General features: G+C 39.8%; 1 protein-coding gene and 1 long non-coding RNA gene across 3 annotated transcripts in view; both read left to right on the forward strand.

The window, feature by feature from the left end:
- LOC142046593 (uncharacterized) overlaps positions 1-22,852 on the forward strand; it is a 782,351-nt gene that overhangs the window by 751,260 nt on the left and 8,239 nt on the right. The gene's annotated exons all lie outside the window — the stretch shown is intronic.
- The window catches only part of ABCB10 (ATP binding cassette subfamily B member 10), a 53,385-nt gene that overhangs the window by 22,294 nt on the left and 8,239 nt on the right, over positions 1-22,852 (forward strand). For both annotated transcript variants that reach the window (XM_032783845.2, XM_032783844.2), the window contains exons 3-11: positions 3,479-3,679; positions 4,088-4,290; positions 7,421-7,555; positions 11,111-11,257; positions 12,353-12,488; positions 13,460-13,555; positions 19,155-19,364; positions 20,142-20,221; positions 22,484-22,664. In XM_032783845.2, the coding sequence (XP_032639736.2) occupies positions 3,479-3,679; positions 4,088-4,290; positions 7,421-7,555; positions 11,111-11,257; positions 12,353-12,488; positions 13,460-13,555; positions 19,155-19,364; positions 20,142-20,221; positions 22,484-22,664 (1,389 nt within the window). The remainder of the gene's footprint in view (positions 1-3,478; positions 3,680-4,087; positions 4,291-7,420; positions 7,556-11,110; positions 11,258-12,352; positions 12,489-13,459; positions 13,556-19,154; positions 19,365-20,141; positions 20,222-22,483; positions 22,665-22,852) is intronic.

A 22,852-nucleotide genomic window follows, 5' to 3' on the forward strand; every position in this document is an offset into this window, starting at 1 on the left:
TATTTTCTTCCTTTGGACTAATTCATTCCAAATTGAGAAATCGTTTGGGACCTGAAAAAGCAGGAAAGCTTGTTTTTCTTTTCCAGATTATGAACAAACAGGAAAATGAAGGTGAAGACAACTGAGTTAGCTGCAGAAGCCAATATTTTAAGTTTCTCATGTTGACTTGGCTGATATAGTCGATTTTATTTATTTATTTAAATATTTCATTTAACTATTTTAGTTAAAAACAATTTTGATAAAAACAAACCTGATTTTAAACAACTTGAATGTTTAACTAAATTCAAAAATTCATATGCTTGTTTTGTGAAAATATTATATGTTTGTTGTTGAAGAAGAAAATCCAGAATACATAATGTTATTGTTTTAGTTAAATAATACAATTTAAATATCTGTCTGGTGATGTTCTCTTCATAATACAGCATCGCAAGAAAATCCTCCAAATATTAATGATTAACTTGTTGAATTGGAGATAGTTCACTTCCCAATGACTTCATAAATATCTGCTTCTATTACCTTTGGTAAATGAAATAGCCAATCATTCATTCTTTTTCTGGTAAAACTAATCTGGCAAGTTTTCAAAATAAATTACTTAAAATGTATCGTGTGTACCTTCTAAAAATGAAACCTACGTCTATCTCAGAGTTGTGAAGAATATGTATTAAGGTTATAACAATCAACAATTATGCACTTTCATGTAAAAATCCATGATTAAATCGAGTCTTCCTGACTAGTGATTTAAATCAAATCAGCCCTGGTTGTTTTGTACAATGAAGTTACAGGATTCTTAATTCTGTAATGTCTCCAAATATTAAGGAGGGTGACTACTATAAAGAAGATAGCTTCCGGACTCCTGTGTTTACCTGATTGCATGAGACCAGCAAATGGTGCCTTTGGCTGTCTAGGATGGCACATTGATCACAGGAGTTAAAAATAGAAAAGATATATGAGATCAAGTCCAGCTCCTGGAGAGAGAGGATGTATTCATTATTAAACTGATATTATGCTTGACCTTACATTGCATTCTAGGTCACTAGCATTTGTCTTTTACTTTAGTTTCTTCTGCTTTTCCTCCTGGCCTTTTCCCATTTCATTTGTCTGCTGTGCTTTGTCCAATCCTACACTCTAATTACTTGTAGTTCCATTCCTGACCTGCATGCAAAACTAGAGGTATCTTGTTTTTGCTTTCCATTGGTAGAGTGTCTCTTTCCTATAAATACTCAGTGCTTATTTGCTCAGAGTAAAAGACAAGTGTTTCCCCACCAGGCTCTTCTGCAAGTGAGTAATGTTTTGGAATTGTGTGCTCATTCACCATAATCACTTCTTCATAAGTAGGGCCCTACCAAATTCATGGCCATGAAAAATGCGTCACAGACCATGTAATCTGATTTTTTTGTGTGCTTTTACCCTATACTATACAGATTTCGTGGGGGAAACCAGCATTTCTCAAATTGGGGGTCCTGACCCAAAAAGGAGTTGCAGGGGGGTCAAAAGGTTATTTTAGGGCGGTCGTAGTATTGCCACCCTTACTTCTGCACTGCCTTCAGAACTCGGTGGCCGGAGAGCGACGGCTGTTAGCCTGGCACCCAGCTTTGAAGACAGCACCCTGCTATCAGCAGCGCTGAAGTAAGGGCAATATCATACCATGTCACCCTTATTTCTGCACTGCTGCCTTTAGAGCTGGGTGGCTGGAGACTGTCGGCTGCTGACTGAGGGCCCAGCTCTGGAGGCAGCTGTACAGAAGTAAGGGTGGCAATATCATACCCTGCCACCCTTACTTCTGCACTGCTGCTGTTGGCATCTCTGCCTTCAGAGCTGGGCTCCTGGCCAATAGCCGCTGCACTCCGTCTGCCAGCTCTGAAGGCAGTGCCACCGCCAGCAGCAGTGCAGAAGTAAGGGTAGCAGTATCACAGCTCCCCTCCCCCTACAATAACCTTGCGACTCTTCTCCCCTTCCCCTGACTCCTTTATGGGTCAGGACCCCTACAATTACAACACTGAAATTTCAGATTTTAAATAGCTGAAATAATTAAATTTGTTGTTTTTACAATGACTGTAAAATTGACCAAATTTGTGAATTTGGTAGGACCCTATTTGTAAGTGACCATAAAAAATATTGCTATCACCACCTCCTGGTTCGTGCTAATAATTATCTTATTTACACTTCAGTTGTGGCAAATAACACTTTTTCATTCTTCTAAAAAGCTGCATAAAATTGCAGTAGGTGGTTGTTTTCATACCTTTTGTATAGCAAATTTTCAAACCCTATAAAAACATAATTTTTTGGAAAAAAACCTTAAAGTTAAGGAACAGTATTATTACCAATTTATCCATGTTAATTTTTCAGACTTACACTCTATATCATTGATCTTGGTAAAAAATTAATCTAATATACGTTTGTTCAGTAGTTTGTGATTTCTGGATGGGGTCACTTCCCTTCCCCTTCTGCATCGCACCCCGTGTTCAGGACCAGCCTCACTCCAAGTCTCCCTGAAATTAATTTGAAAATGTTGGTCATTATGACTACACCTTAACCTAAATTCACTGGTGGCATGATTTGTCATTTTAAAATCACATTCTCTTTTAGAATATCTTTCTCCACTATTGCTGTGAGTACAATCCAACCAATCAGTTTCCCCTGTTTATATAATTACAGAGGTGAAACAGTTCACCTATATAGAAAGTGCTATCAAATAAACCAGATTAGCTTAAAAACAACTTTTTTTTTTTTAGCATGGTGTTTTTTGTTTCTTTGCTACAATGTTTTGTTGGTATTACTAACAAAGGTATAAAGTTTTTAAAAGTAATTCAATCAGCAGGGTGATTTAAGGTGGTTTTTGTTCTTCCCTGTACCTGCCATAATTTCCCTTGCAAAATAAGGTGCCATCCAATTGGAGGGGAAAGTTTGAGCCCAGACAAATTCTCTTAGATGCTCATGAGAAAGAAAGCAGCACACAACCACCAGAGTGTTATAAAAGGCGGCTGATGAAGTAATAGGTGGCTGCAGATGCTGCTCTGACAAGATCATTTTTCCGCTCACTGAGTGTTCTTTCAAGAATGCGTATACCTTTTTGTTCTACTACGTTCTGGGTTGTGGATTCTGTTTGACTAAACCACCAAGACACACAAGCTTTGTCTGCAAAAGGGAGCTGTATGTTATTCTACCCGTTGAAAATACATCAGGAATCTTCTGTATTAGACAAGATGCATTTTTTCCCCCTTCCAAAGCATCTGTTTGTGAGAGACCCTTTTTTGAAATAGGCTCTGCCACACCTTCCTGCATACAATTTTGTTGAGGCTGGTGCATTTAATAAGCAGTGTAAAATTGATTTTACAGCATTCTATTCAAGATTAAGAGCCAAAATAGAGCCCTGATAATACAGTTCTGGAGAACTCAAATATTAATAGAAAGTAAAGGACAGTTTATTGGTACTATTAAAGTTTACACAAACTGAGTGACTTTTTTGTTTTGTTTCCAGCTGCTGTTGGCTTTCTGACAGTTTCCAGTGTCATCACCATGTCAGCCCCTTTCTTCCTGGGGAAAGTTATCGATGTAATTTATACAAATCCCATTGGAGATGTCACCGACAGCCTGACCAACTTCTGTGCCTTGCTAAGTGGAATTTTTGTGTGTGGTGCTGCTGCTAATGCTATTCGTATCTACCTTATGCAGACTGCAGGTAAAAACAAAATGGGGTCAGGAGACTGTCTCCCTTTTTGCCATAGAAACAAAGTATTGTATAATGGTCTGAAAGAAGTCCCTGAAGCTAGCTGAGATCTTGTCTGACATAACCGTCAGTGTACTTTATCACATAGGATGCATGTGTTTTATCCTTTCCAAGAGAGTTGTTAAATCATTTTTATTTGATGTTGAGAGAGATCTTAAAACTCATTTTGTATCGATTCCAGCATTTTATAATATTGTAGCATGACTTCTGTGTTGCAGAACCTTGTATGAAGTCAGTAACTGGTCTGTGAGTGTGTGTGTGTGTGTGTGTGTGTGTGTGTGTGTTTGTGGCTATTTCTGTATGTAAAGTTTTGGTGTGTCATGTTTTGCTGGAAATAGTCATTCTTTTTGCTCCTTATAGGACAAAGAATTGTGAAACGACTGAGAGCAACTATGTTCTCTTCTATTCTGAAGCAAGAAGTTGGGTTTTTTGACAAAACCAGCACAGGAGAACTGATTAACCGCTTGTCTTCAGACACAGCACTGTTGGGCCGTTCCGTGACCGAAAACCTTTCTGATGGACTAAGAGCAGGAGCTCAGGCATCATTTGGGGTTGGAATGATGGTAAGTCTGTCATCTTCTGCCTCTCCCTCGCTGCTCACAACAGGTTCAAGGCTGTATAACTTGCTATCCAGTAATGGCTATGTGTGTGAAGGTTCTGTAGTCTGCTATAAAAGCTGTTGTGCTTTGTAGAGGCAGATTTATTCCCCTGTTTTCTTAATATCTACAATCCCTTTTACACTTATAAAGTTTGTGGATGATACCAAGCTGGGAGGGGTTGCAAGTGCTTTGGAGGATCAGATTAAAATTCAAAATGATCTGGACCAGTGATCCCCAACCTTTTTGTGGCCAGAAGCACATTCATGTTTTCAGAAGAGTGTGGCGGGTGCCTACAATTTTTCAAGGCTTATTTGTATTTGTACATTAAGTAATATGAAAAACATCATATTTAATATTACATAATATATGAATCTGTAAGATAAAAAGGGTAAGTTTACATGGAAAAGGTATTAATTAAATTATTTGGCAATTACTCTTTCACCTTATCATGTGAATTTTGCTCTCTTTTATCTACCTGTAAGAAAAGTTAAGGAGTTTTTAAAAAATAAATATCATAAACAGTTTTCATCTTTTTTTATTTAAAAAAAGTAAAACATTGTTGGACTGCTGGTCCAAATATATTTATTATTCTTACTTTAACATCGAATGAAGCCTGCAGCCCCGGAGTTCTCTGTCCCTGGCAGGTGCGGGGCCGCGGCTTCTCTCCAGCTTAAGCCGCGGCCCTGCGCCTGCCGGGGACAGAGAACACCGGCGTCCGCAGCCTGCAGCCCCGGAGAAGCTGGAGAGAAGTCAGAGCCCCGCGCCTGCCAGGGACAGAGAACTCGGGCGCCTGCAGCCCCGGAGTACTCCGTTCACAGCAGGCGCGGGGCCCCGGCTTCTCTCTGGCTTATGCCACAGCGCCTCACCTATTGGGGACTGAGAACACCGGCGCCTGCAGCCCCAGAGTTCTCTGTTCCAGGCAGGGGCAGGGCCGCGGCTTCTCTCCGGCTTCGAAGCTGGAGAGAAGCTGCAGCCCCGCCCCTGCTGGGGACAGAGAACTGCGCCTGCAGCCCTGGAGAAGCTGGAGAGAAGCCACAGCCTGCACCTGCCAGGCACAGAGAACACCGGCGCCCGCAACTTGGAGCCCCAGAGTTCTCTGCCCCTGGCAGGCACGAGAGAGCGGCTTCTCTCCCTGCTGGGCACTAGGCAGGCACACATAAATGCCCCGGCGGGTGCCATGGCACCCGTGGGCACCACGCTGGGGACCACTGAGATAGCTAGTCCTGCCATGAGGGCAGGGGACTGGACTAGATGACCTCTCAAGGTCCCTTCCAGTTCTATGATTCTATGTACTCCATTGTAATAAACTGTGCCTGCAGCCAGTTACAAGTGTGCTACAAAGTGGATACTCACTTCTGTATGACAAGCCATGGTAAGAGAGATGAGGGAGGAACTCTCACTGTGTTCTGTCCTTTTCTTTTTTTGAAGGATCAAAAATGAACTGTGTGCCACATTTCTTAGGTTTCCCCATTCATATATCACCCAGAATATAGCTGTCAAGTGGCATGCACCTGCATCCACTGAAATTGTAAATGGAAGTTTTGTCATTGACTTTAATAGGAGCAGGAGAGGGCACAAGAGGCCTGATCTAAAACTGGGTGAAGTCATGTGCGTTGGGCCAAAGCCTCGTTGAGCAGGGTCAGCCTTAAATATCAAATTACTGATAAGAGTTTTGCAATGGCTAATAGACTGAGGCAATGGCTTGCGTGGGTAGAATATCAATAATGGGTTTCAGTGTTACTGATGCACAGCAAGCAAAACACTTTCTGGTGGTGGGTCAGTTATCTTATTTTTAGTACATAAAAAACTGACCCTTCCCTCTCCTCCCTCTGTTGTTTATCTAGACTGAACTTTGTTACGCTACCTTATCTCAGAGAATTGGCAGCTCGGTGGCAATCCTTTTAAATAAGCATGGTGGTTTTCTGGTGTCTGTTGAGGAAAGACAGACAGGAAAAAGTCACTTAATAAAAAGAAAGGCTTTCTAGTTTGGCAGTGCCAGCAAAAGTTGGCAAGAGTTTCTACTCTCTAAAAATGTAAAGCATTATTTAAGTCTTAAAATTTTATCTCTGATAAGATATGACTTTCAGTCCTCTGTTAAAGTAAATGTTATGGTCCTGCCCTTATCCCACAATATAGATTGTCTAAGAATAACTTCTCATTAATTTCCATGAGGAGTTCTGCTTAAAAATTGCTGGCATGGTATGGTCCTACTACACTAACAGGAAAAAAAAATTACCTGGGGTGGAAAGGCTATTGTAAAAGTGCCTTACAGTCTATCATATTAGTAATACATTTGTAGGATCATTTTTTAAATGTATCTGCAAAATTTTTATCCAGAACAGCAGAAGGAAAACAACCAAATGAAATAACATGCAATAATAAAATTAACACTTTTAAAAAAGAGCCTTTTTATAGTATTCGGCTACTTTTGCATAGATGCTTTGCTGCTGCTTGTTAATTGTGGGTGATGACCTTATAGTATAATTAACTAAATCCATTCTTCTGACACACAAGAAAAGTAAATAGGAATTACCTTTGCTGGTACTGCTAGATGGTAAAGAATATTGGTGATCTCTTCCATTCCTCAACCCCACTAAAATACTATGCAGTATATCTGTTCTCTACATGCCCTTACACCAAACCGTCTCTTCAGTATTTCATTGTTGATGGTGATACTTTGCATTTCTCTAACACCTTCTGTTAAAAAATATGAAACCTTTTACAAATATTAAAAAATTAGGCTTTTTAACACATTTGAAAGGGAGCTAAATAGCATTGTCATTTTACAGACAGGTTAAGTGACTTGGCCAAGCCCGTACAGCAAAGAAGTGGCAGAGTCAAAAATTGACTCCAGACCTCTTGACTTGCAGTCCCTTGTTCTGATCAGTAGCTAACATTCCCCAAATGCAATAGAGGAATGGGCATTTTGTCTGTAAGAAGTAGAAGACAAAGGGAAGAATTTGTGATCACACAAATTTTACAAACGTCTGTTGAAAGCAACCACACTGCATTAAGTCTATGTACTAGTGTATTTTAGCAAGACTTCTTTATTTGTATGCCAAAATATTAACCCCCGGACACTTACTTCTTCTAGTTTTTTGTTTCTCCAAAACTTGCTGCATTTGTTCTGAGTGTTGTGCCCCCTCTGGCTATCATAGCTGTGATTTATGGAAGATATCTGCGAAAACTTAGTAGAATGACCCAGGATTCCCTTGCAGAAGCAACACAGGTAATCTTGTTAAGAAACTTGAGAGATCATGTTAGCTAAAATTAAGTTAAATAAATATTGTAGAGTTGTTGAGGTGCTGAGGATAAGAATACCTTTCATTGCCCTGAGTCAGACCTGTATCTCAGTACTAACATTCATTTTTTTTAAAAAAGCTTTATCTACATTGTAGCATGGAGTATCTAAGATCATGCAAGGTTTAGGAATTCTGCTGACGAAAGGTTAAGGGAATTGGGTGCTTTCTCATTATGAGGGGCGAAATGTTGACATATGAAATCTTTTATATGGTTTGGGACCTGGCTGTGTGTGGGATTACGTCTCTTCTTGGGCCATAGTATTGCTTTTGAGATTACTAGAGTTGCTCCAGCTGAGCTGCTTAGTATAAGAGGTAGCAGCCAGCAAGTCATTCTTTGTGAGTGGCCTTGGTCTTGGAACTGACCCCACGCTCCCCCTTGGAGCCACCTGAGCCCAGATTTGTTAACCTTAAGGGCATGCTGCAAAGTTAATCTTTTTCTTGTAGACAATTGGCGAAGGGTTAAGACGCAAGTTGGAGGGATCTCATTATTAAAGGGACATTTTGTGGAAGGGGTTTTGTTATCTGTGCTGTGGCATTTATATTTATATATTGTAAAATAAAACTACTGAGAAGATGGTAGTGATCTCCTTTAATAGCAATGCTGGGGACAAGATCTAGCTGAAATATCCACAGCCTTCATCTGTGTAAGCCCTGGAATGTCATAGTTATAGACTCCTTGGCAAATTGACCTGTGCAGAAGAAGAATTAGTCTTTTGTTCATCTCTCCCATCCAAAAGAAGCTGATCTCTTTGAAAACAGGTTGGAGATTTCCTAACTAATTAGTACTTTGCCACCTCATGCTTTGAAAAGGAGGTAAAATTGTACCGTTTTCCAGTGCTTTTGTTCTTGTAGATATGCTGTTCCCAAATCCTGTCTTACCTCTCATGCCATAGCATTGTTCTGGCATAAGATCATGTTGGTCTCCATTCGTAAGCAGTCTGATTGCATTTGTATACTTCTGGAACTAACAGATTTGTTCATTTGAAGTGAAATTTACCCAAATAATTGGAGTTAAGACTAGCCGGGCTAAATTCATACCAAAAAGCAACTCCATTGAAATGAATGGCGTTATGCAAGCAACGAATTCAGCCTTTTCTATTTAATATAGTATATATCAGAGTATCTGTTTCGTTTTTTCTTCAAGTCATAAGAACATAAGACCTGCAATACTGGGTCAGACCATGGTCCATTTTGCCCAGTTTCCTGTCTCCAGCAGTGGCCCATACCATAGTTGCAGGGGGAGCATACAGAACAGGGTGATTATGGAGTGATCCATGCCTGTCTTTTGCTTCTGGTAGTCAGAGGTTTAGGGTTACCCCAAGCATGGGGTTGCATTCCTGACCATCTTGGCTAATGGCCGTTGATCGACCTATCCTCCATGAATTTATCCATTTCTTTTTTGAATCCAGTTATACTTTTGGTCATCAAAACATTCCATGGCAATGAGTTCCAGAGGTTGGTTGTGCATCGTATGGAAAAAGGGCTTCCTCTTGTTTGTATTAAATCTGTTGCCTGTTAATTTAATTGGATGAGCCCTGTTTCTTGTATTATGTGAAAGGGTAAATGTCACTTCTCTATTAATTTATTTCCACACCATTCGTGATTTTATAGACCTCTGTCATAACCCCCTTTGTCCTCTTTTCTAAGATGAACAGTCCTAATCTTCTTAGTCTTTCCTTGTGTGAAAGCCATTCCATACACGTGATCATCTTTCTTGTCCTTCTCTGAACCTTTTCCAGTTCCACTATATCCTTTTTCAGATGGGGCACCCAGAACTGGACATTGAGTGGAAGTTTTCAGAGAAATATCCATGGTGACTCAAGATCTTTCTTGCATGGTAATAGCTAATTTAGACTCCATCATTTTTTGTGTTTGTGGAATTATTTTTTCCAGTCCACATTGCATTGCACTTATCAATGTTGAATTTCATCTTCCATTTTGATGATCAGTCCTCAGTTTTGTGAGATTCCTTTATAATTCATTGCAGTCTACTTTGGACTTAATTATGTTGAGTAATTTTGTGTTGTATGCAAACTTTGCTGCTTAACTATTCACCCCTTCTCCGTTCATTAATGAATATATTGAACAGCACAGGTCCCAGTATGGATCATTGGGGGACCCCATTGTTCATCTCTTCCCATTGTGAAAACTGATAATTTATTCCTATACTTTGTTTCTTATCCTTTAATCAGTTACTGATCTATGAGAGGACCTTCTCTCTTATCCCATGGCTACTTAGTTTCCTTATGAGCCTGTGGACAGGGACCTTGTCAAAGGCTTTCTGAAAATCCAGGTACATTATATCTACTGGATCACCCTTTTCCACATGCTTGTTGACAGCCTCAAAGAATTCTTAATAGATTGGTGAGGCATGACTTCCCTCTAGAAGAGCCAGGTTGACTCTTCCCCAACAAACTGTGTTTATCCATGTGTCTGGTTCTGTTCGTTAGTACAGTTTCTACCAATTTGACTGGTACTGAAGGTTCATTGGCCCATAATTGCCAGGATCACCTCTGGAGCCTTTTTGAAAAATTGATAATACAGTTGAAACGTCAGTTTGGGACAGTACTTCAGGTTTGTTGTCCAAAAAGAATAGTACTGATGTGGGGTTCTCTTCTCCCCCTCTCCCTTCCTCTGCAGCAAAAACTGATGCAAAGAATTAATTTAGCTTTTCTGTCAAGGTTGTCTTCCTGGAGTGCTCTTTTATCATCTTTGTCATATAGTGGCTCCACTGCCTTTTTAGCAGGGTTTCTGCTTCTGATACACTTCCAAAAACTAATAGTAAATTTTTTTTATTTTTTTATTTGTTTTTACCTTTAGCAAGTTGCTTCTCAAATTCTTCTTTGGTCTGCCTTATACTTTTACTTGCCGGAGTTTGTGCTCCTTTATTTTCCTCATTAGGATTAGACTTCCAAATTTTAAAGAATGTCTTTTTACCCCTAACAGCCTCCCTTATGCTGTGGTTTAGCCATAGTGGCATTCTTTTGGTCCTCCTGCTGTCTTTTTTCAATTTGGGGTATACATTTATTCTGAACATCTATTAAAGGGTGTATTTGTAAGTAGTCTCCATGCTGCTTGTAGACTTTTTACCCTTATGACAGGTCCTTTTAATTACTAACATCATCATTCTTGTCACAATTACAAATAATGATAAATAATCCTCTTTAATGTTCACTCCTTTCTTGGGTGGCTTGTTTTCTCTAAATTAAGATGTTTAGAACTCCTTTTTCTAATCACGTGGCACAATCCTATCACACTAATACTCAAGCTAAACCAGTTTTGAAACTCTTTTTTTCAAACTACCTTGACATAGTTACTGTTTCCAGCTTAATAGAATTAAAAAACAGAAGTGAGGGGAGGGCAAAATTTTCAGTGGTATTGAGAGACTAGGATAGTTGTACTGATTTTACTTTCAGGCATTCCAGAATGTGAGCCTACCATGAGTATCTGTATGTGTTTTTTGTTTTTTTGCTTTAATATAGTTAGCTGAAGAACGTATAGGAAACATAAGAACTGTTCGAGCTTTTGGGCAGGAGATGACCGAAATGGAGAAGTATACAAGCAAAGTTGATTACGTGCTGCAATTAGCTAAAAGAGAGGCATTAGCTCAGGCAGGCTTCTTTGGTGCAGTAAGTATATTATGGTAGCGAAGAATCCACAGAATATGATCAAGTCCTGGACATCTGTGATTCTCTTAATACACACAAGGGGGCTTTCAAAGTTTTAGAGAGAGACACAGACACCCACCCCCCAATTTACTTTAAATTGGATTCCTATAAAGGTATGAGAAGAATTAGTTTTTCCAGTTCTTCTCCTCTTCATATCATTTGGTTAAGTAGGGAGCTGAATACCAAATTCTACTGCATTTGCAAAGTCATGAGGCTTAATTCACATTTGTAGTTTACACCTCTCTGCACCAGCAGAGACCACTGTCTCACAGGAGATTCATCTTTGGATAGGACAGATAATGCATATGCTTCCACCCTCTTTCAGGATTTTGCTTAGGGTACCACAGTTCTAAATTGTGGATTGGGGTTCCATAGGTGTCCTGCCAGAATTGTGTGGGTGAATTAGCTCATCTCAGGGTTGTCCTAGCCATGGGCCAATTCCTAGGCTAACATTGGTCATTGTGCCTCCCAGTAGAGAGATAGGTGCTTGTGTCCTAACAAAGTCCCTCTGGATAGATTTTCTGCTGCCATGGGCCCTGTGCCACGAGTTTTATCTGCAAAAGGTGGTGTTCCACAGGATTGAATTGGCCCATTGTATGATTTTTATTTTGGGGTTCACCACGGTTAGGTCATTTTGTATCTAATAATTGTTGGAGGTGGGGCACAATTTCTTCTAGAGCCCATCACAGCTGTTCCTGGGTGGGGGAAGAGATCAGTTGGGAATGATGCAAAGCTGTCCTTTCCAGCCTGGCGAGTGAAAGACTGGTCTTCAAGTGCCTACATTCCAAACCCCTGCACAGTAGCATTTTACCTGGCGTCTGGCTCACCAGACTGATTATTTACATTCTAAGAAACAAAGGAAGTTAGGAAACTAAACATGAGCAAAATTTAGTCCTACAGAATTTTAAGATTACACTAAAGTCCACTTACTATGGAGAATAATCTTTTTTTAAAAAAAAACCCCAAAGCCTTAACTTAGAGCATTTTAGAAGATGAAATTGAATTTATAAGGGAAGATCCAGTTTTTCTTCACTGTCGTTTTTTTTTCTTTCCCAGACTGGGCTTTCTGGGAACATGATTGTCCTTTCTGTTCTGTATAAAGGAGGATTACTGATGGGTAGTGCCCAACTGACTGTTGGTGAACTCTCTTCCTTCTTGATGTATGCATTCTGGATTGGAGTTAGCATTAAAGGTATAGAATGTGAAATACACAATGTAAAACACAGGATAAAGGAATTTTTTTGATGTAAGGGAAAAAATTGGTTTCTAAAACAACACAAAAACCTCAAGTGTGTTGTAATTCTTTGAATGTCTTCGGTTGAGAATGGTCTTCCTGAGAAGATTCATAAGTATTTTTCCAGTGAGTATGAGTCAATCAGTATTAATGGCTTTTGACTCATTAAGACCAAATAGTTAGTTTAAAGCTTTCCCAAAAGAATGCAATGGTTAAATTTTTCAAAGTGCCTTTCTTCAGTGTCTGGTTTATAATGCTAACTTTTCTTAATGATGATCTTTCTGTAGCCTATGATGGTGTTTATAATTTAAACAAATATTAAGGTTTTATTTGGAATAAAATGTCTTGGTTTCTGTTTAGAGAAATTATTTTACAAAGGAAGGCATGTAGGAATTAGCTGTAATTCCACACGGATAATTGTCTAAAGCTGCATTGGATCTTTAAGTGCCAGCAGAAGACTATTGTGGGTGATTGCCTTCTAGTGCAAAGGCAGAAAAGGACATCTCTTTTCTCTTTCCTGCTTTGCTCCTCTTCCCCTGGCAGTGAAGATCAGAAACTGTAATCTGCTGACCCAGAGACTAACTGCTCCTCTTTAGGGAACAATCATCACTACTGCACACAGGCAAAAATGAAGATAAGGTATTTCAAATAGCTAGCTTGTCAGCTACTTGGAAGAAGAGTTTTTAAAGTGAGTCTGTTGCTTCTGATACATTATTGTGCCTTGTTAGTTTGAAAACAGACATTGGCTCAGTGTTTCTGGAAGGGCAGTGAGGTCTACTTACACATTTTTTATTTTTCACCGGGCCTCTTTACTAAGCCCATCTCCATGTTTTTCATGATACTCATGAATGCTAAAAAACGGGTTATTTTTTCTAATATAATGTCTTCCATGTTCTTGGGCGATGCATAATGTTGTTGTTTGTTTTTAGGTTTGAGCTCTTTCTACACTGAGCTTATGAAAGGATTAGGAGCTGGAGGACGTCTGTGGGAACTTATTGAAAGAAAACCAGAGCTTCCATTTAATGGTGGGTTCCTGTTTCTTTACCATTTTGCATTAGTGTTGTCTCTGGCTGGTTATCAGGCATTTGACAACAGGTTGGTATTACTTAAAATTAACACCAGCGTGAAAATTCTCATAAATAAGCTAGATTCAATAGAAATCTTCCTTGGCTACTGTCAGGTTATCTGGAGTGGCTCAGCAAAAGTATCAACCTAATGGCAGACTGTTAAGAAGCAGGGCACACACCTCGATTTGATTGTGAGTTCTATATTTACACTTCACCAACCAAGTATCTAGTGTGAACTCTGCACAACAACAGCCTCACCATGGAGTGTCTCAGCCTCCTTGAGTACTCCGAACTATCTTGCCACCCAGGTAATCTTGCTGTTGTGATAGGTGGTCCCTTACACCAAAAATCACAATAATGTTCAGGTAACTCCCAGCCCTAAAGGACCAGTCACTTACCTCAGATCAATTGCACTTTAGATCCTACACCAAAGACTATGCTTGTAACCAATCCTATAATTCATTAACTAAAGATTTATTAACTACGAAAAAGTGAGAGTTATTTACAAGGTTAAAGCAAGTAAACATACACACACAAATCAGTTATAGTCTTAGGCTCCAAAAGATAACAGAAGCTGCTGTAATATGCAAACACTATAAATCCTCTAGGGCTAACCTAGGCTAAGCACTGGGGATCCCTTGCTCATGCTTAGAAATCTTGCCCTCTCCAAGTCCAAGAAGCACAGAGATGCAGTTTCTTCCTGTCAGGAATTTCTGTTCTCTTATCCTAGAGTTCCCATGCACATCCTCTCTTCATGGGTATGGAGGGAGCAATCAACAAAGGTTTATATTGTCCTCTGATGTTCCACGACGTTTGTCTGATATCTATGGTCTGCCTTTGGCTGGGCAGGAGATAACACCTCCTGTGGTAAACTAGTGTTTCACACTTGGAAATGTTTTTCTCCTGAGTGTGGGGGTTTACAGTTTGAGAGCATACACTTTAAATATTACCTTGTAACATGAGATACATATATAAGTGAGTTGACTGCATGAAGCAACTTACAAGCATTTTATAAAGTCTAAATACAGTTTCACAAACCTAATACCTATTTTAAGAATACGAACATGCCAGTTGAGCCAGACTGGTTCCAGCTTATGGATTTCCCAGTGTTTCATTGAGGCCTAGGGTCCTTAGCATGAGCTGGCACTCGGTCTGCCAGCATCACATCTACATTCTTTGCAACAATATTTTATTGATTAAAGAGATTTTTCATAGAAATAATGAACACAGAATTTGAATTCAACAGTTCTTCATTCAGGGTGCACTAATGAGTTTATTACCTGGCCTGGTTCTAATTCTTTAGACACAAAATGTATTACTCATCAGCATATTACTCTAATGTTGATGTCTTTCATATTAGGCCATCTTTACAGTATGAGGCTGGAGGAAGAGAAAGGAGTTTTGGTCAGGATTGCACTTCTTAATGTTCATTGTTTGTGCTAAAGAAGATAACACATTACTGTCTTTAATTGCTGAATAGATAAGGGACTAGAAGGGTGAAGAAAGGACTCAAAATGGTACAAATGTTTCTCTCTTAATGAGGCAAATCTCTAACTTACTACAGACAAATGTTCACATTGATCAGGTTAAGAATAGCTCATTGATTTATGCTGTTATAAATATTACACAGATTTAATAACCTAGTGATGTGGATATAACAAGTATATAGATGAATATAGTTTTCACATGTTTAGTTTACTATCTAAGTTTTCTTCTATGGGTGTTATATTTTTCTCTTTATAAATCTGATACTGTTATTTTTAAAAAAAGCTCTCAAAAAAGGTAGATGTGCAAAATCCATCTATAAATCTGAGAGACATTTATTTGTTGCCAGCAGCACCTGAAATGTATTGCTGCTTTCTTTAGTCATTATCACCAGTGTGAAGCCAGCAAGGATCATTCAGTGGTTGAACCCATTGAAGAATTTTTGGATAAACACCACTGATCAATGTGTACTTAATTCCTAATTTGCATTTAATTAGTTCAGTGAGGTTATCATAAAGACAGAAACTGTTATTTGGATTTGATCAGTTAGATCCCACTGAAGAAAAATCATGTATCACTTTTGGCATGGTGTATGTAGATAACAAACATCATAAAGCAGTATTTTTATCTTGGAGTTCAAGTGACACGTAAGAAAAACACTCTAGTTTTGTTCTCGAGATTTATATTGTCCTCAGAAATTCTTGACTACAAATGTAGCTATCAGAGTGGGAGGGGAGAATATGGCAGCAGACCAAGTAGAAGTGTTTTGAGTGAGCTCTGGGTATAAGGAATAGGTTTTTCATCTTATTGTATGTTTTTAGTTTTGTATCAATTGTTCTGTTTTCTGCTTCTTTGGCTAGAAGAGCTAAGAGTTCTAATCCTGGCTCTGATGCTAATTCACTATGTCGCCTTTAACCTCTTTGCATCTGTTTCGTAATCTGTAAAATGGGGATGACTCTTATGTATTTGAAAGGAGTGTTATGAAAATTGGTCTGAATGATGCTTTTGAAGATTTAAACGCTCTTTTATATAAGTGGAAATGAGTGTTAAATCTGATGAGCAGGGGTTAAGATTTGGAGCAGAAAATTTTTTGTCTCACAGGTAACTAACAATTAGCTAATGTAACCTCCTCCAGCAGTCTTAGACTTCAGCGTATTACAAACTGGAGGTAACTTTTCTAAATTAAGATAGCTAGAGGTTATTAATTTCCTTTCAGCATGAAACAAATTCATAGAGAAGACTATAGATCTCTGACTCAAGGAGTAAATATGGAGGTGATTTCAGAACTAAGCATACAGTAAAGGCAAAACAGCTTTGTTGCCCACACCAAACAAAACATCTGCTCACTCTTCTGCATGGTTCTGACCTTCATTTACTCCAATTTTTTTCCTAACAGTATCTCAGTATCCTAGTTAGACTGTTTTTCTACGTGTCTCCAGAATCCAAAGAGGAAAAATAAAATTGTGTATAGCTTTGATATTTTTTACATTAATATATGGGGAAATATAAAGGAAGGACTTGCTGCAACAGTACAGGAAGTCTCATGCAGCATTACAGTGCAGTTTATGGCAGGCATTCCAGAATAACCAGATTCAAAGAGAGAGTTTACTGATATAGTAACAATTGTACTAAATAACTTAGTGTTGTTAAATTGCTATTGAGCAAATGCATCTTTAAATGAACACTTAAGTTGTGTGATAAATGTGTAAATTCATTAACATTAGTACCTCCATGGTTTAATGTCGGAGAAGCAGTTTGAATCCACATGCAGCAGCTATTGACAGAGCAACTACAGTTGAACTAAATGAAGATATGAGCCTGGGAAAGAGGAGGAAATCTGAGGGGAATGGAAAGTAAAACAAAGAAGCATTACAAATATAGTTAAACTTGCTACAGATGATCACTTATTACTATACTCACCCATGCCTATTGTCTATCTGCCTGCTTACCAGTTTAATAAAGTGAATAAATTAATACCCTGATTGCACTAAATTATCCTTTGCATAATATGATTGTCTGTTATACCTAGGGCTTTACTAAACTCATGGTCCATTTTGGTCAATTTTACAGTCGTAGGTAGGGCCCTAACAAATTCACATCCATGAAAAATGTGTCACGGATCATGAAATCTGGTCTCCCTTCATGAAATCTGATCTTTTATGTGCTTTTAGTCTACACTATACAGATTTCATGGGGAAGACCAGCATTTCTCAAACTGGGAGTACTGACCCAAAAGTGAGTTGCAGGGGAGTTGCAAGGTTATTTAAGGGGGGTCGTGGTATTGCCAGTCTGTCTTCAGTTCTGCCTTCCACGCTTGGCAGCCGGAGAGGGGCAGCTGCTGACTAAGGGTCCAGCTCTGAAGGCAGCAGCACAGAAGTAGGAGTGGCCGTAGCATACCATGCCATCCTTACTTCTGCGCTGCTCCTGGCGATGGCTCTGCTGTCAGAGCTGGACTTCCAGCCAGCGGCCACCACTCTCCGGCCATCTAGCTTTGAAGACACAGTCACAACCAGCAGCAGTGCAGAAGTAAGGGTAGCAGTACCACAACCCCCTCTACAATAGCCTTGCGACCCCCTCGACAATTCCTTTTTGGGTCAGGACCCCTACAATTGCAACACCATGAAATTTCAGATTTGAATATCTGAATTCATGAAATTTTCAATTTTTAAAATCCTATGACTGTGCAATCCTATAACTAGGATCTTACCAAATTCACAGTCATAGGATTTTAAAAATTGTAAATTTCATTATTTTAGATATTTAAATCTGAAATTTCATGGTGGTGTAATTGTAGGGGTCCTGACCCAAAAAGGAATTGTGGGGGGAGATGACAAGTTTATTGTGGGGACCGGGGGTTGTGGTACTGCTATCCTTACTTCTGCACTGCTGCTGGTTGCGACACTGCCTTCAAAGTTGGATGGCCAGAGAGCGGCGGCTGCTGCTGGGAGCCCAGCTCTGAAGGCAGAGTCACGACCAGCAGCAGTGCAGAAGTAAGGATGGCATGGTATGCTGCTGCCACCCCTACTTCTGCACTGCTGCCTTCAGAGCTGGGCCATCGGTCAGCAGCTGCTGCTCGCCAGCTGCCCAGCTCTGAAGGCAGCAGCACAGAAGTAAGGGTGGAAATACCACGACCCCTCTAAAATAACCTTGCAATTCCCCTGCAACTCACTTTTGGGTCAGGACCCCCAGCTTGAGAAATGCTGGTGTCTCCGAGAAATCTGTATAATATAGGCTAAGAAAAGGCACATTAAAAAACAAATTTAACAGAGGGAGACCAGATTTCACGGTCCATGATGCGTTTTTCATGGACTTGAATTTGGTAGGGCCCAAATGTACTAAATTACTTTCACTACACCTATTGTAGGCTCCCTCTTGATTTCCTATCCTCAAACAGTGAACTCCCATAACATACAGGTTTTTTGTTGTTTTTTTTCAAAGTTGGTGAACTCTATACATACTTTGTAGGATTTACCAGGGCCTGAACTGCTTGTGATCCTTCAAGTCTTAGATATTTACAAGCTTTATGCTGTTTCAAAAAAAGAAAAAAGTGACATTTTTTTCTTTGACCATTCACTCACAATAGCTTGTTCTGGTATTTCATAAACTGAAGACTTTCAGTTTTTACTGAGCTGTTGCTAAAGGACACTATATTGATTGGTCTGTTCTGCCTTGGACTTCAGTTAATTCCATCAACCATTCTTTTTTGTGTTAAAAACCTGAAAATGGCCATTAGTGACTTGTTTGAATTCAATCTGGAAGCAGATTTGTTCCAGTGACAGCTTGGCTGAGAAGGTAAGCACTGAATAGTCAATGGAGATTAAACTACTCTTGTTGGTAAAGGTGCAATATTGTACGCTGGGAGGTTTAGTCTCCATGTGTTACATGTTAAAAATGGTGGGGGATCCACTACAGTTTTGCATAACAGGTGCAGCACTCAAGCGCCCGGTAAATTGGTAATGTGATCTGTGGTTTGGCAAATGTTGGGTGCCTCTGTAGTAGTCAGCAGGTTTGTGGAGTTTTGATATATTTTTATTGTCAGTCAGCTTCTTCTGTATTTTAATTCATCATTCAGATGGAATTGTATTAAACAAAGACACGTTCAAAGGTGCTTTGGAATTCAAAGAGATCCACTTTGCATATCCAACACGTCCAGAAATTTCACTTTTCCAAGACTTCAGCCTTTCCATTCCAGCTGGCTCTGTTATGGCATTGGTTGGCCCAAGTGGCTCAGGCAAATCAACCATTGTTTCTCTTCTGTTGAGGCTGTATGATCCCATCTCAGGTACGTTTATAAGTTACTGTAACTGCCATTAGAAATAATTAATATTCTGCATCTAAGAAAACACTTTTCTGAACCACTAGTGGGGGTGTAATGGAAGGGTTCTGAGTTGAGGTCCCAGCCTGAAAGCTATGCAGAAGCAACATTTTCCTCTTTATGGGAGAGCGTGCCTCAAATTGCTGGGTGCTTGATGCAGCAGTTCTGTAGAGTCCTGTGCTGTTCTGTGTAGCCATGGTCACTGTGACATGGGGCAAAACCGATCTGATAATATTAAGAAGCAATCTGTGGAGTAACCTGCCAGTCATTGCCTCAGAGAGGGGGAAGAATGGGCCCCAGCAGTTTAAATAAGGAAAACTCTGTGTGTGGCCTGGCTCTGCTTCCTCTGCATCCACTGGGGAGAGACTGGCACTGCCAACGGTGCTAGCCTACATCAGCCTGTGCACTCAGAAGCGCAAGGACAACCACTGTACCTGGCCTCTGCACCCAAGGAGATTCTGTGGACACTTTTTTTTTTTTTTTTCTCCTTCAACCCTGCCACATCTCTACTTTCTTGCACCTGAAAGACTGAGGCGCGATCTTGCCTTGCATGTTTAAATGAGCACTGCAGAGTGCCTAAAAAGGGACAGGATAAATAAATGCTCCATGAAGTACACCACTGTTGTAGGACTGAGAGAGAGCACATCTCTTATTAACACCTTAAAACTGAGTATTTTCCTCCACTGCTTTCTGCCTTTTGTCCGTATCTTATATCTTGTATAACTTAATGTTTCTTAAATTAAGGTACTATCACTGTTGATGGCGTTGATATCCGTCAATTGAATCCACTCTGGTTCAGGACTAAAATTGGAACAGTGAGTCAGGTAAGGAATAGGGGAAATTCTACGTGAAGGAAGAAATCTGTAATCAGTTACTACTGTCTTTCTAATTTTGTACTGTTAAAGACTTGTTTACATGGACACTTAGTGTGCGGCAAACTGGGGCGAGACTCTACAGCACACTAACTTGCCATGCACTAACTAGTCATGTGGACCCTGCTACCGCATACTAAAATTTTGTACTGAACTGTAGATTCAGACCCCGGCTTGCTGTACACTCTGGGCAACTCTATGCTTAAAATGCTGCAATGGCGCAGCTCTAGTGCTTTAATGAAGACACTCTGTGCCCGTGGTGGGCCGCATGCAGCCCATCAGGGTAATCTGATTATGAGCTGTGAGACATTTTGCTGATGTTGACCACACACAGGTATGGCTCCCGCAGCTCCCAGTGGCTGTGGATCGCCGTTCCCGGACAATGGGAAGTGGCAGTGGCCCACTGCTTCCTGTAGCTCCCATTGGCTGGGAACGGCGAACCACTGGGAGCTGCAGCGGGCTGTGCCTGCGGACGGTCAACATCAGCAAAATGTCTTACGGCGCAAAATCGGATTACCCTGATGGACCGTATGTGGGCCGCAGGTTGCCCACCCTGCTCTATGCTGATGGGTGAGAATTCTCCTGTTGGCGTGGTTAATCCACCTCTCTGGGAGGCAGTTGCTTTGTTGATGGGAGAAGCTCTCCCACCGACATAGCAGTGTCTACACAGGAGGTTAGGTTGGCATAACTATTTCATTCAGAGGTGTGGATTTTTTCGCACCTTTGAGTGCTTTAATTATACTGATGAAGGTCTATAGTGTAGACAAGCCACTTGTCTTGTTTTTTCACAAAAAGGGAGAAACTCCCTCTTGCCCTCATACGCATTAGTCACTGTCATCTTATACTATATTCTAAAATGGTAAATTTCCAATTAATACCAAACTGCTTGTTCTGTGGTCTGCAAGTGTCTGATTGTGTACGTTAGGTAAGTAGCTCCTGAAAGATAGCGATCACTGGAAAAATACTGCTTATGTAGGGCAGTTTTTCTCAACCTTCTTGACACCAAGGACCAGCTTGTTGCCTTCCTAAACTGTGTCAGGGAGATTTCAGGGAGCAATGCTGATCCACGGAGTGGTCATTGAGAAACACTGGTGTAGAGGACTGGAAAGTCCATGGTTCACAACTTAGAACATAAGTTGCTTGATTTTTGTGGGATTTTCTTATGAATAAATAGTCAAGAAAGGACCTCCAGAAGCTAATGCTGCAGATATGCATGACTGCTTAGCTCCATGTCTCCCACAGATGTTAATCAAAGTTACACAATCCTGTGCTTACATGCTGCTTTGAAAACTTACTGTCTATTGGCTAAACCTTTTGCTTCCTTGCTTACACAATTATTTCCATTATGAGGGCATGCTAATATGACACTGTTGGCGCTTAGTTTTCTCTTGTCCCCCATGCTAAAGGTGCAGAAAGTACATATTCAATTGTCCCTTAAAGAGGAGCTACCCAAACAGTTTGAAAGTAGTACAGGCTTTTTACAGAAAGTCTTCATAACATGACTGGCTGGCTAGCTAACTGGGGTATCACAGCCCAGTTACTTTTCTAATCCAAATGTACTTCACATTCCAAAACATCATCTGTATTGCAAGACAGCACCACTGAATATCCTTCATGTAGGAAGAATCTCTTTTTTCCTTGTAGGCATGTCAACATTTAGTTTTTCTTCATTTTTAAAAATCTCACTTTGTCCAGTTTTGTGTTATCAATAATAAAAGTTACAATAGGAAACCTTTCTGTTTCATACAGAGAGCTGTCTTATCTTGTCCTGAATACCTTCTCATTGTACATCATTTGACTTGCCTTCTATTTCCTATGCCTATCCTTACACTTTCTTGCTGTTTCAGTACACAAAGCACACAATGTAGGTAGCCTTAATAAGAAGAGATGATCTGGTATCCTAGAAACTCGGGTTTTCTGAATGAAGAGATAGCCTTGAACTCCTTCTGGCATAGTAGGAGTCAGTGGTCATGTAAAGTGTCATTTGAAAAGTTTTCCTCAAATTTTATAATCTGGACTTACCTTTGACCTCTGACCTCAATGTTAAAATAATTGGGACATTATTCATTAACCCAAAAACATTAGAGTGTTCAATAAATCTTAAAACTCTGTCACCTACTTGATGCTTAAAAGGGACTTATTTTACTTGAGATTTACTAAGAAAACATATGTAATATAGAGATGCCATATGAGCTATGTTTTTGCATTTATCAGGAACCAATTCTGTTCTCCTGTTCTATTGCTGAAAATATTGCCTATGGTGCCGAAGACCCTTCTATGGTAACTGTTGAAGATATCCAGAAAGTTGCTGAAATAGCTAATGCTGCCAGTTTCATCAGAGACTTTCCAGAAGGATTCCACACTTTAGTTGGAGAAAAAGGCATTCTCCTTTCAGGTATACCTCTGACATTATTATTAATTTGTTTTTTTTTAAGATATTGCCACAGTAGAACAAAAAAAAGGCTTTATCCAGCTTGCTTTTTCAATCAGTAGCTTTTGTTGGAGTACTGTTTTCCTAAGCATTTAATCCCTTCTTCCCCCAACATAAAATCCATTTCAGTAACTAGCAGAGATCAGTTCATG

The sequence above is a fragment of the Chelonoidis abingdonii genome, chromosome 3 (genome assembly GCF_003597395.2).
Source record: "Chelonoidis abingdonii isolate Lonesome George chromosome 3, CheloAbing_2.0, whole genome shotgun sequence".
Classification (NCBI taxonomy): domain Eukaryota; kingdom Metazoa; phylum Chordata; order Testudines; family Testudinidae; genus Chelonoidis; species Chelonoidis abingdonii.